The sequence below is a fragment of the Parasteatoda tepidariorum genome, chromosome 3 (genome assembly GCF_043381705.1).
Source record: "Parasteatoda tepidariorum isolate YZ-2023 chromosome 3, CAS_Ptep_4.0, whole genome shotgun sequence".
Lineage (NCBI taxonomy): Eukaryota > Metazoa > Arthropoda > Arachnida > Araneae > Theridiidae > Parasteatoda > Parasteatoda tepidariorum.
Genome location: NC_092206.1, coordinates 6,846,994 through 6,861,166, shown reverse-complemented (window position 1 = coordinate 6,861,166; position 14,173 = coordinate 6,846,994). Strand labels below are relative to the sequence as shown.

The 14,173-nt window shown below is 28.4% G+C and overlaps 1 protein-coding gene across 5 annotated transcripts in view; it reads left to right on the top strand.

Moving 5' to 3' along the window:
- The first annotated feature begins 1,364 nt into the window (after nt 1-1,364).
- Nucleotides 1,365-14,173, top strand: part of LOC107451145 (lysine ketoglutarate reductase/saccharopine dehydrogenase) — a 46,826-nt gene continuing 34,017 nt past the window's right edge. Inside the window, exons 1-3 of one of the 5 annotated variants that reach the window (XM_016067159.3) lie at nt 1,365-1,689; nt 10,309-10,400; nt 13,418-13,555. In XM_016067159.3, the coding sequence (XP_015922645.2) occupies nt 10,317-10,400; nt 13,418-13,555 (222 nt within the window). In that variant the 5' untranslated portion in view covers nt 1,365-1,689; nt 10,309-10,316. Of the gene's footprint in view, nt 1,690-7,718; nt 7,914-8,025; nt 8,134-8,229; nt 8,329-10,308; nt 10,401-13,417; nt 13,556-14,173 lie in introns of those variants that run through there. The other 4 variants (XM_043049519.2, XM_071178284.1, XM_071178285.1 and 1 more) reach the window with 4 other exon arrangements.

The following is a 14,173-nucleotide window of genomic DNA, read 5'->3' as shown; positions in this document are numbered from 1 at the left end:
ATTCTCAGTATTACCACCAGTGGCGTACGCAAGGGAGGGGTTTAGGGGTTTAAACACCCCCCTTGAGCTCAGACAAAATGGCAAAAATAAAAATTTTAGTAGAAATTATGCAAGCTATTATTTTTTAAGACAATGTATTTTTATCTGCCTTATGCCTACTTTTTTTTTCTCACGGTATTTCTCAGAATACTGAAAAAACATTTACTATAATAGGGCTGTACTTTTGAAACCAAATTCACGGGATACTGTTACGGACTGGTTCCTTTCTGTCCTGCCAGTATAGTTTTCGAGACTGGTTGTCATTCGCGAGATCTTTACGCGATGATTCTGGAATCCTAGACGTTCTGTTGTCTTGGAGACAATTCGAGAATTTTGGAGATGCGGTGAAAAATTATATAAAAGGGGGAACGGAGTACAGTGGATGATGTAATATCAAATGATTAGGGACCCCCTTAAAATAGATTTTTTTGAAAATAAATTTTGAAAAATTTTGAAAAACGATGATTTTTTAAACAAAAAATCAATTTTAAATATATATTAAAATTTTTTCAAAATGTTATGATTAAAATTTTGTTGTAATTTAACAAAATAAAGTAAAATTCAATTTATTATTATTTATTTTAATTTTAAACATGCTTTCTGAAATGAAAAGATATATAAATACTTTTATATTTGAATAAATAAAAAATATACGAGAAAAACAACTTAATCGAAGGGCCCCAAAAATTTGAATGACCTAGGTCCCCGCGTAGGCTCTGAGCATAGCATTTATTTCTGTGCCAATATATATATTTACTGTTCTTGGATCTTTAGGATGTCAAAACGTAAGAATTTAACAATTTTTAATTATTTTGAGAAAAATTCACGACCTGAAATTAGTGATAATTCTTTTAGTACTTTCAGAAAATTATGAACACCCCCCTTGAAAAAATTCTGCGTACGCCACTGTACTTAACGCTTATTTCCACCTGGCAGGCTCACGAAATTTTAATAGACAATGCAATTTGATCCTGTCGCTACTGTGACGTCATCTAAAACGTCATTATGGACCTAAATGACGTATTTACCTAAGCGACAATACTTTATAAAGAGCTTGAAAAAAAAATTTCTTTATCCTTTTAGGATGAAAGGTTTAAAAATGCAATATTTTTGCTTTATTGAAAAATGGTTGACACAAGGTTGTCGTAGGGTTACATGATTTCTGGGTTAACATTTAACTCGTTCGCTTCCTGATTATCATGTTTTATTTATTTATTAACTTTTATCAATAGTGATGTTCCGATGACAAAAAAAGGAAAAAGAAAAATTTATACCTTATTGTTACTTTCCTTTTCTTCTGGATTTTATCATTGTGGCCTTGTCTTTGACGATTAGATTTGAGATGTCTGATTTCATCACTACATATGTTATTATTTGACATTACTAGAAATGTCATTATTTCATTCGCCAAAACTCAGGTTCTGTTCTCCCTTTACGTCACCTAAGTGACGAAAATTTTTATTATATACCTTAAAAGAGATAAAAATTATGCAAGATAAAGTGAAAATGTTATTTCCCGATAATTCCTTGAGATTATTTTCGATTAACTGATTTACAGACAGATAACATATGCTCCTATTAAATTATATGCAGATGCTTCATTTAATATAAAGGTTTGAATATCGAAAGGAAGTAACACAAAGTTATCAGGTAAATAAAAAAAAACTTTTATGGATCTCCTATTTACACTTGTCTCCTATTTAAACCTCGTTTTAACACTTGTAAAAAAATGAAATGTTTATTTTTTCTCTGCTCACTGTAAATAATAAAATAAAGGTTTTAAAACAGCATTTTTTTTAAAAAATAATTTTTATTTAACATTTGAAACAAAAAACGTAGAGAGCATCACTTTTGAAAGACGTGAGATTTTCGGTGGCGATAGAAATTTTTTTAAATGATAAAAATTAAATTATTTGTCATTTTCACCCACCTTATAAACTAATTTTTTAAAACTTTAACTTTTTTCTTTTTAGTTTCTACTTATGGGAAGTAGTCGAAATTTCGATAAGAGATAAAATACCAAAGCATTTTGCTTGTAACATTTAGAAAACATTATGCCAATATATCAGACTCAGAGCTCAAGTTTAAATTTGAGCACTCTAGCTAGCCCGGAAATGGTCTGACGACAAATTCTATTTGGAGATAATATCTGTTTGTAGCAATCCGGAAAGGGTTGGAATGGAATATGTATTTTCATTCAGAATAGAGCTGAGCTCGAAATTTTAATTGATAATAAATTACATTTGGCAATGAAATTTTCTAGAAGTCAGTAGATAATTAATGCTTTTATTATTATTCAGAACAGTTAAAATGTGCATACTTTACAGATGGTGATCGGAATTCTGATTGGCGGAGTGTTTCCTTTGGCAATAACATTGCAAGAAATCAATTCTATATCGGGCAGAAAATAATTAAAATTTGAATAGTCATCGGGTCGTCAAAAAGTGGTCGAAATTTTGATTGCAAGATTTTACCGTTATGCACATAAAAATGAGTTTTAACAAAAATGATAATTTAGTAGTACATTCTCGAATTTTATGTTGTGTAAAGGGAGAGAGAGGAAGAGCAAAAGAGATGTGCGTCGGCTGCAGGGGAACATCTCTTTGCTCATTCTCAAAGACACCTCGAGGACCGTAGTATTAAGATGCTCTAACCCCCGGACATTCGGAACTAGCAAATTTGCGGCTTCACATCACTTAACCCTACCGGTCACACATCTGGCTGTCCGCCTTATGAAAAGCTTAAAAAAATTTCTGCTGTTTACCAACGAAACCATATTGTAGCCCCAACCCCAATTTGTCCATAATTATTCCCTTTAGTACGGACAGGGGCGGAATAAGCGTACGCGGGGCCCAAGGCCATTTGAATTTTTGGGGCCCTTAGGTTAAATTTTTTTCTCGTACGTTTTTTATGTATTCAAATATAGAAGTATTTATACATCTTTCCATTTAAGAAAGCATATTTAAAATAAAAATAAATAATAATAAATTACATTTTACTTTATTTTGTTAAATTAGAACTAAAAAAACTATCGTAATTTATTAATATATATTATTTGAAATTGATTTTTTTTTAAAAATCATTGTTTTTCTTAATTTTTTGAAACTTATTTTCAAAAAAATTTTCTTAAAGGGGCCCCTAATCATTGGGGGTCCCATGCCATGGCCTAGTCTGGCCTTATGGGTAATCCGCCCCTGAGTACGGTTGAGTAATACATTATAATATAATATCTGGTCGAGTTTAAAAATTGAAAGTTTAAAATAAGGGGAGATATAGGGCCATTTATAGGTACATTATATGAACAACAATTTTTATTTCATTTTACGGCTATTATGCCCTCTTAGAAAAGGATAAAATGATAATTTAAAGAGAAAAAGAAACTTATTTACCTTAAACTATTTAAAAATAAGTAAAAAAGCATTTATTTTTATTAATTACAATTTTTGAGTTCAGACAGTGACCGAAGTTCGAACCCCGGATCCTCTGGACAAGCAATTTCTAGCAAATTTCGAGACTAGCAAGAGATAAGGGCTATTTATATGAACAATATATGAGCAGCAATTTCTGAATTTTAATGCTAGTATTCGCACTTAGAATATAGAAAAATGCAAATTTTTGGAAAGGAGAATATTTTATTTACGTTACACTATTGTAATTGTAAAATAAATTAAAAAACGAAAAAACGCTTATCTTTATTAAATATAATTTTAATATATTGTCCTTAATATAATTTTAATATATTGTCCTTTTTTAAAATATTGTCCTTAAACGTAGTTCGAACCCCGGTCCCCCGATTCTAGTAATTTGTTGCGTCCTATCACTTTACCCTAACAATTTTACCACAACTGTCCATCCACTTTATAACAAGCTTTAAAAAATTTCTCGCTCTTTTTCTATGGAACCATATTGTGCCACATTGCGAGACCCTTAATTTGTCTTGGTTATTTCCATTGGAACTGTGTCATAGCATAATAAAAAATTATATCCTATCACTTTACCTTAACGGCCACAAAACACCTGCCTGACTTATAACAAGATTTAATTACTTTCCCGTGCTTTTTATATGTTAAAATACAAAATTTCAGCAAAAACGATCGAATAGTTCTTGAGAAATTGATTTTCAAAAGAGACAGATGTTTAAAATTCAATATCTTGGGAGCCACCTAAATTTACATATAAACCATATCTATTTTGCCATGTAAAATTATGTTCTTTAAAAGGATGCAAAAAATTCTACACCTTACAATTCAAATATTTATTTACTATTAATTACTAAAATAATAAAAAAAATTACTATTTACTAAAAGTTTTTTTTTCTTTTTTTTTTTTCTTGCGTGAATCTTGGGATAAACGAATTTCCTAACTGTGTGCAAAAAGTTTTCTATTCGTTTAAAAAGTTCGCGAGATATAGTAAAATACGGGGAGAAAAAAAAAATTAACATTAAGGGTCAAAATTTCGGAAAGCTGTCCTGAAACTATTGGGAGCATATTTTCTGGATTGCGGGTACACCTATATTTTGGGGGTCAGAAATCCTAATCCGTTGAAAAAAGAAGTATGTTTATTTAGAAAAAGTATCTTTTTGTCTCTGATTTCGTAACTTTAAATATCGTCTGTACTTATTAACATGGCATATTTGAGATCACTCTTTCAAGCCATTAAGATTGATTCCAAGAACGTGAAGATCCGATCATTAGATCAAAAGTTATTCAGGGTGGTCCGATCTTTTTTTTCTTTTTCTTTTCCTGCTCACTGTACAGTATATGAGCAACAATTTCTTCATTTTAACGCTATAATACGCACTTAAGAAATATATACATATTAAAATTGTTTGCCTCATTGTGGGCTCCCTAATTTGTTTATAATTATATCCTCCAACTAATTCTATAGCAGTCTATTTTTGGGCTGGATTATAATAGCTGGATTTATTTAATTCACTACTCCTCAGTTCAAAATAAAAATTAAATAGTAACACTTTGAACTAACATTGATTAGACATGTGATTAGACTAACATTGATTAATGTGAAAGCAAAATAAGTCTGCTAAATTAGCAATGACCACATTTAAGCTACCACTCTTTATTTATTTATTTCTTTTCCCATCCAGATTCTTATTTTGTAAGAATGCTTTTAGGAATCGCTAGTCCGGAAACGATTAAATCACTTAGTACATTTTTTAAAATTTCTCTTTTTTGAAAAGACTACTTTATATGCCAACAATTGCCTTTACCCGGTTGTCACAGATTAAATAAATTGATAATAGTTGAATTTATGTTGTACGGATTCAGATTTTTTTTTAATAGTTTTATTGTTTCGTTTTCTGAATAAGAAAAGATCACTTGAAAATTACATCTGTAATATTGCCAGACATCCTGATCCCTAAATTTGTAACATTTTGAGCTGTGTCTATTTTATAAAAAAAGGAATTCCGAGCTGTGTCTAATTTCTTAAGCATGCATTTTGAACTGTCCATTTTCTTAAAGATGCATTTCGAGCTGTGTCCATTTTTAAGTATACTTATTGAACTGTGTCCATTTTCTAAAATACGCATTTCGAGCTGTGCCCATTTTTTTAAGCATGCATTTTGAACTGTGCCTATTTTCTTAAGCATACATATTGAGCTGTGTCCATTTTCCAAAATAAGCATTTCGAGCTGTGCCCATTTTTTAAGCATGCATTTTAAACTGTGCCCATTTTCTTAAGCATGCATTTTGAGCTGTGTCCATTTTCTAAGGCACGCATTTCGAGCTTTGTCTATTTTCTTCAGCATGAATTTGAACTGTGTCTATATTCTTAAGCATGCATTTTGAGCTCTGACCATTTTCTAAAACAAACATTTCGAGCTGTGTCCATTTTCTTAAATACGTCTATTGAGTTCATATTGAATATGGTTAAAAAAAATTTATAAAACTATTCAGGACTAAGAAAAAAATAATGTTGTCCTGCAGATAAAAAAATATAAATAAAAGATAGGTAGGTAAGTTTATTACTATTGTAACGAGCCTTTATTGATAAACTCAGGCTTACATATCAATATTAATATAATAATTATGTTATATACTAATTAATTAATAAAATAAAATTTAAAAAAAATTAAACTTTAGCTTATAGTAATTTTCGAATTTGTTTGATTGATTTGATTATTCAATAAGTTACTTTTGAGAAGGATTTGAAGATCAATGATTGAATATAGAACTTGAAGATTGAATATAGAACTTCACGTCATGAGTATCGGTATCGGCTATTACGCACCAAAATCGAGATAAAAGAAAACTCTGAATATTAAGTGCAAAATTTAAATTAAACAGAGACTACGTCTGAGACAAAAACAGTATAATATTCAATTTAGCATCATAAGTAATAAATTCACATAGTGAATGAATATCTCACGAATTTATTACCATGGAATAGAATTTACTGTGAATTCGAATTTATCTTAAGGCAAATTTTTAACTTACGAATTGTTAGTATTTTTTTTAGTCATATAATTCACTTTTTTCATTATATAGAGAAGCATATTAAGGAATTGTTTTTAAATAAGTTAATCTAACAGTTGAGCTGAAATCAAATGGCTATCTCTGAATTGAATTCTGAGTCAATTGCGAGGGAAAAAAGTACATTTTTTGTAATTATGCTATAATTTTTTAATTTTTAAGGGCAGAGCCGGATTAAGTGCAAGCGGGACCCTAGGCCATTCAAAATTTTGGAGCTCTTAGATTAAATTTTTTTTTCTCGTATATTTTTTATTTATTCAAATATAAATATATTTATATACCTTTTTATCTAAGAAAGCATATTTAAAATAAAAATAAATAATAATAAATTAAATTTTAATAAGTAATAAATAAATATGATTAACATTAGATGAAAAAAATATCGTATTTCATTAATATATATTTGGAATTGCTTTTTTTTTAAAAAAAATCATTATTTCCCTTAATTTTTTATAATTAATTTTCAAAAAATCCATTTTAAGGGGGCCCCAGGCCATGGCTTAGTCCGGCCGGTAATCCGGCACTGTCTAGGGGGGATCACAGAAGATTACAAAAAACAGAGTCCTTCACTCCCCCCCCCCCAAAGAAAAAAAAAGCACAAGAATTCTCTCCATCAATCTTCAAAAGGGACCTGTTGATGAAAGTTGACTGTCATAAGCGCCATCTATCGTATTTTTAGACAAAAAAACCTAAAACAAATTGCCGCAAATATCAGTCCCTGTCAAGGTGGCATGTNCTTTTCATTTAAGAAAGCATATTTAAAATTAAAATAAATAATAATAAATTAAATTTTAATAAGTAATAAATAAATATGATTAACATTAGATGAAAAAAATATCGTATTTCATTAATATATATTTGGAATTGCTTTTTTTTTAAAAAAAATCATTATTTCCCTTAATTTTTTATAATTAATTTTCAAAAAATCCATTTTAAGGGGGCCCCAGGCCATGGCTTAGTCCGGCCGGTAATCCGGCACTGTCTAGGGGGGATCACTGAAGATTACAAAAAACAGAGTCCTTCACTCCCCCCCCCCCAACAAAAAAAAAAGCACNCCCCCCCCCCCCACAAAAAAAAATTCACAAGAATTCTCTCCATCAATCTGCAAAAGGGACCTGTTGATGAAAGTTTGAAAGTTGACTGTCATAAGCGCCATCTATCGTATTTTTAGACAAAAAAATCTAAAACAAATTGCCGCAAATATCAGTCCCTGTCAAGGTGGCATGTGTTTACACACGTGGTTTTAGTAAATAATATTCATTCATTACCATTTGTGAGTAGAAAGATCAAATCATATCAATTAATAGTTTTAGTTTATTGTAATCTAATTCTTTGATTTATAAAGTAGAAGGTCAAATAAATTTATTTTCCGAGGAAAAAAAGTATTATTTTATTAAATCCTAGACCGACATAAATGCATAAATATCGGACCATTTTCTAACCTTGAAAAACGAATCGTGTTTTATTATTTGATTACACAGAATTATTTGGTTAAAACGACTGTATTTTTTGTATGGTGTATTATTTTAGGGTGACGAAAAGCAAAAGGAAAATTAAATTTGAAATGCATTAGTATTCTTAACGTTTTGATATTAATATTGTGTGTGTTGTTTACATTTACTTAAAATATTTGTTACAAAATAAATAGGAAATCTGTTTTTTATTAAGTGAATGTGTTTTTTTTTTTTTTTAAATTCNGTGACGAAAAGGAAAATTAAATTTGAAATGCATTAGTATTCTTAACGTTTTGATATTAATATTGTGTATGTTGTTTACATTTACGTACTGTTAATAACTGTGAGTTAAAATGTTTGTTACAAAATAAATAGGAAATCTGTTTTTTATTAAGTGAATGTGTTTTTTTTTTTTTTTAAATTCTAAGCATTAGGTAAATAAATAGTAACTTGATTGCATCCATTAAGTTTAATTTTTAACAATATTAACACAATTGCTTTAATGTTGACATGGCATTATGAAAATAATTATTATTTTGTTCTTAAGTTGGAATTAAATTTAAAATTCAGGAAGTTATATGTAAGAGAGGCGAAAAATACAAATTTCATAAAATGTGGTCTAAAAATTTGGAAACATGTATATATTTATTATGTATAATGCATATAAATAGGTAATACATATAATCATAATTATTCAGCCAATAGGCATATTTCTTTTGTGGCAGATTATTAAGTGAATGTATTTCATTTTTAAAAAAATTCTAAGCATTAGGTAATAAATAGTAACTTGATTGCATCCATCAATTTTAATTTTAAACAATGTTAACATCGTAATTTCTATATAATGTTGATATGGCATTATGAAAATAATTATTATTTTGTTCATGAGTTGGAATTAAATTTAAAATTCAGGAAGTTATATGTAAGAGAGGCGATAAATACAAATTTCATAAAATATGGTCTAAAAATTTTGAAACATGTATATTTATTATGTATAATGCATATAATAAACTTATGTATATTAATAATTATTCAACCTATAGCCTGCTTTGTTAGTCAGATCATGATACAGAAATATCCCCAGAAAAATTGCGAAAATAGTGGAATGGTGGGACTCAAAAATCACCAATATTTCTGAGGGGAAAAAAGGAAAAAGATTTATAAAACCTTGTTAGAAGTTTTTTTTTTCAAAAAAGGGAAACTAGTTTTTGCACTTATCTTAATTTTTAGATTCATTAAACTTACACAAAAATGTACTTCTCAATTAACTTTATGATTTGATTCGGGAATGATTCAGATTGCGTATTCTGCTTACATACTCTTTCTCAATAACATTTACTCAATTATCTCTTGAAGTTGGTATCATAGAATTTTGTAAAAAAAATTTAAAATTGGGATTAAATAAGAATTTTAACAAAACCAATTTTAAAATAATTTATATATATACTCAATATCTTTAAATTGCGCATGCATTGATAGATGATCCTTCTTCTGTAATGACCTGTACTCAGGATCTGAAAATCAGTGCCTAAACTCAACTTCTTCGAACTAAGAATTTTATCACAACAAAATCAAAATTTTAAATGATTTTCTTAATACCTTCAAAGCATATCGCTTATATCAAGAATATTTCGGATTTCTTCTAAATTATGACCATAATTTTTATCTAAAGCATTTTCTTTTAACTGATAAATCTTGTTAAAATGTATATTAAGTTGGTTTTGGGATTTACTTATTAGTAAATACAAAGTTTTTGGGACTAGGGATCTTGTCTTTTCCTTATCCCTCCCATTAAAATAAATGCTTTCCATTGTGAAGAAAAGCTTAAAAAATAAAGATTTGTGTTTATCAATCATAGCAACCATTTGTTGATTACTGCTTTTCGAAATTGACAACCAAAATCAAATAAAAATTGGTACTTACCTAAAACATAAATATTGTATTACCACGAATAAAAAATAGTAACAAATATTTAATACAAACTCTTTTATGAAAATTCAAATTTATTTTAAGCTTTTTTTTCAACTTAAAAAAAATTATACTTCCATTGTAATTTGTGACTGATAAAATTTTATCCTGACTAGCTACATTTGGCCACATAAATTCTATCGATATTTATGTAATATCTGGTGTTGTGTCTAACAGTGTTTCTCAATTTGACTTCATGTTTCCTCTAACTGTTAAGTACCAAAAACCATTGTAAAAATATTTCTACAACAAGCAATGCACTTTTCTATTTTTTTAAAAATATAAATACATAAAAAGAATACTAAGTGATGGTCGTTTTATTTTTGAGTTAAATTGATTTTATTTTGCTTTCTAGGATTTGAAATGTGGCCTTACCTAAAAGAATATAAACATTTTGCGAATGTCTATAGATTAAGGACTGCTGTAAGATGGAAGTCTTCAACAAAAGTATCCCTGCATTTTTATTGTATTTGTTTATAAGTGTACACTTTTTTATTTGTAGCTAGTTTAACTTAATACATTTTTTTACCCTATTTGGGGATATTTATACCTGTCAACAAAAGTGTGTATTGTATCAACAAAAGTGCATTTTTATTGTATTTGTTTATAAGTTTACACTTTTTTGTTTGTAACTAGTTCAACTTGATACATTTGTTACCCTATTTGGGAATATTTATATATTGTGATCTACCAACTACAATTGCCAAGGTGCGAAATCGATTTTTTTTATTTTTAAAAAAAGCATGTAGATGTTTTCTTGAGGGGGCTAAGGGTTATATCTTTCGATGCGGAACAGGTCACGGTATGGAAATCTCCCGGCCTATTTTAAAAATTTGAACTTGCTATAAATTTGTCATAAATCTTTTTTTTTTTTTTTTTTTTTTTNTTTTAGTTTTTTTTTTTTTTTTTTTTTTTAATGGTTGAAAAAGTATGAAACAAAATTGCATATATTTGTAATTCTAAATTAAAGTTATTGCATACATAAGGAAAGTTTAAAAAAAAGATGAAAGTTAGCTATAATTGAAGAATGTTTAATTGTTTGTATTTCAATTAAAGCAGAAGGGTTTGGTTTCACTAAATTAAATTTGCTCGTAATAGTTGTAGTTTATTTTATCGCACTAGAGCTGCACAATCTGCTATTGGTGATGGTAATCTGCTATGATCTAGTGATCTGCTATGGGAAACATCCTTGGCTCATAATCATGTGCGAATGTTTTATGAAATAAATATTTTTTTTAACGAAAAATCAGAGCTTTCCTGTTCTTTGGTAGTAAATTCTATACAAAAAAGTGAAGAAAGTTATTTTATTTATGAAAGTTAATTAAAAACTTTTTGTTTATATTGGTTTCTCATATTGCTCTTGAGGGTATTTTTATTTAAGACTATGTCAACCTTCATCTATCAAAAGGTACCTCAAGATAGAATCGTAGTGAATTGGTATTTAATATTTGTAGTGGTAGTTACTGCTATTAGATTCTACTATTATATTTGCTTTTGATTATAATTTGAATTTATTGAATCTGTAACTTAGTCTTATGTTTCTTGTTAGGCAGTCATATTATTTTATGAGTATGGCAATACTCTTAATAATTTTACCATCTCCTTCTACTCAAATACAAGTTTAATTTATTCAATTTCTTGAATAGTCTTTACCTTTCTAGATGTTTCGCTGTTTGTCATATTTCATTCACTGTTTTTAATTTAGGTTTCAGATATGTATTGTAAAGATTCTATTCATGTATAGTTTGATGGTATTCAATCTTTAACTTTGTTTCATAGTCTGTTCAAAAAATATTTTTAGGTACTAGCTGTTCGTCGAGAAGATGCATCTGTTTGGGAGAGNAAAGTGTCGTGGAGATCATATTATGTACTAAAAATTTTTGAGTTTGTATAAATTTAAATAAAATAGCATTTTCTCTTAGTTTTCTGAATTTATTGAGTTTGTTTCAAATAATTTGCACAAGGGTGTATTTATTTTTATTTATATCATTTTGCTGATTATATTTCTACTTTTTTTTTGTTTATTTAAAGCATTTCGCTCATTTTTGTTCATTTTTTTTTTGTTTGTTTGTTAGTGGCATTTCACTTCTTATTTCTCTTTTTTTCCATCATTTTTGTTTATTGACCGGGAGACTTTATTTACTTCACCGGATTTCTTTTTCTTTGAGCAGCATATATTTTTTCTTAAGCAAATCAACCGTTTTAATGTGGATCATCCATGAATGACAAGATCGTATCACGTCCGCAGGTCACCATTGAGGGGATTTTTATTTAAGACTATGTCAACCTTCATCTATCAAAAGGTACCTCTGGTGTCAGAAGTGGGATTTCCATTAATGTTGGCATGTTCATATCACGTCCACAGGTCATCAATGAGGGGCAAAACAATATTGAAGAAATATATATATATATCCCCTCATTTGTGGATCATCCATGAATGTTGGCTAGTTCATATCACGTATGCAAGTCACCAATGTGGGGATTTAATTTAAGACTATGTTAACCTGCATCTATCGAACTTCCAGATAGAGTCGAGTTAATATGTCTTATGTACTAGTGATTTGGTATTTAATATTTGTAGTGATAGTTACGCCATACTCTCATATTTAATGCATATAAATCTAGTACCCAGATTTCTTTAAATCTGGTAAATAAAGTAAATAGATGAATTCAGGATGTAATTAGTGAAGCAGTAATTGCAAAAGTTCATGTGAAAATGAATTAAAATAAAATATTTCGAGAAATACAAATCAGACCTTAATTAAAATAGGCTTGTAAGATATTTTAAAAAACCTATCTAACAATACCAAATTCTTCCTCACCTCTTGGTACTAGAGTGACTTTTAATGTGTTGAGCCTAATTAGAGGGAGAGAGAGGTTGAGTTTTGTGGCTATATACATTTTGTGTGTGTGTATATATGTATTCACAGAGAGAGATAATAAAGCAACCAATACTCTTAGGAAAAAAAAAGAAAAAAAACCTCTGCTCCCTCCCTCCTATAAATTTCTTTAAGACTATGCATTAGATTGAAGGTCACTATTAAATTTGTAACTTAATTGTATGATTATATTTACACATTTTTATAGGTATTGCATATCTTATGAAAATATTCATTATGATTCTACTATTATATTTGCTTTTGATTATAATTTGAATTTATTGAATCTGTAACTTAGTCTTATGTTTCTTGTTAGGCAGTCATATTATTTTATGAGTATGGCAATACTCTTAATAATTTTACTCCTAATTTTACTAAGAAATCTCCTTCTACTCAAATACAAGTTTAATTTATTCAATTTCTTGAATAGTCTTTACCTTTCTAGATGTTTCGCTGTTTGTCATATTTCATTCACTGTTTTTAATTTAGGTTTCAGATATGTATTGTAAAGATTCTATTCATGTATAGTTTGATGGTATTCAATCTTTAACTTTGTTTCATAGTCTGTTCAAAAAATATTTTTAGGTACTAGCTGTTCGTCGAGAAGATGCATCTGTTTGGGAGAGAAGAGCTCCACTAGGTCCCCATCATGTTAAGCAGCTGACAAAAGAAGGAACAAAAGTATTAGTTCAACCATCCAACAGAAGAGCTTATCCCATGCAGGTTATTAATTTATGAAACATGGCTATTAATTGTAAAATGATTATTAGATTATAAGTAATTTATTGATTTTTAAATAGTAAAAAAACTTTCTATTAATGATAATTAGGGCATTGCTTGAATAATTCATTGTCCATTGCATATTTACTATTAGCTATATTCCAATAAGCATTACATATTGGATAAACATTATCCATTGCTTGCTTGCATTTTCTTATCATTAGAAAAACCTTATTTTTTTTCTCTCTGTGTATAATTTTTTAAATATGACTAATTATTTAATTTTTACTGACTAAAAACTGTCATTACTTATTTTCTGATTATTTTAAACCTGTCTTATTTACTTTTATGGAAATCAATGATTTTTTTTCTTCGAAAATATCTAATAAAATCAAGATTTAAGTAACTTTCTTCGATTGTGCATTATGAAAATAACTTTAACATTCTATTTTAATGGACAAGATTCTGTAACAAATTCAAAGTTGCTCTTATAAGCCGTGAATAATAATTATAGTTTTTGGATCATTTTGTCAATTATGTATGTAGATGTCGAAAAATCAATAACATTATTCTAGATGTAATGAGCTTTGTTTTAAAGTTAGTTGGTTTTATATTTAATGA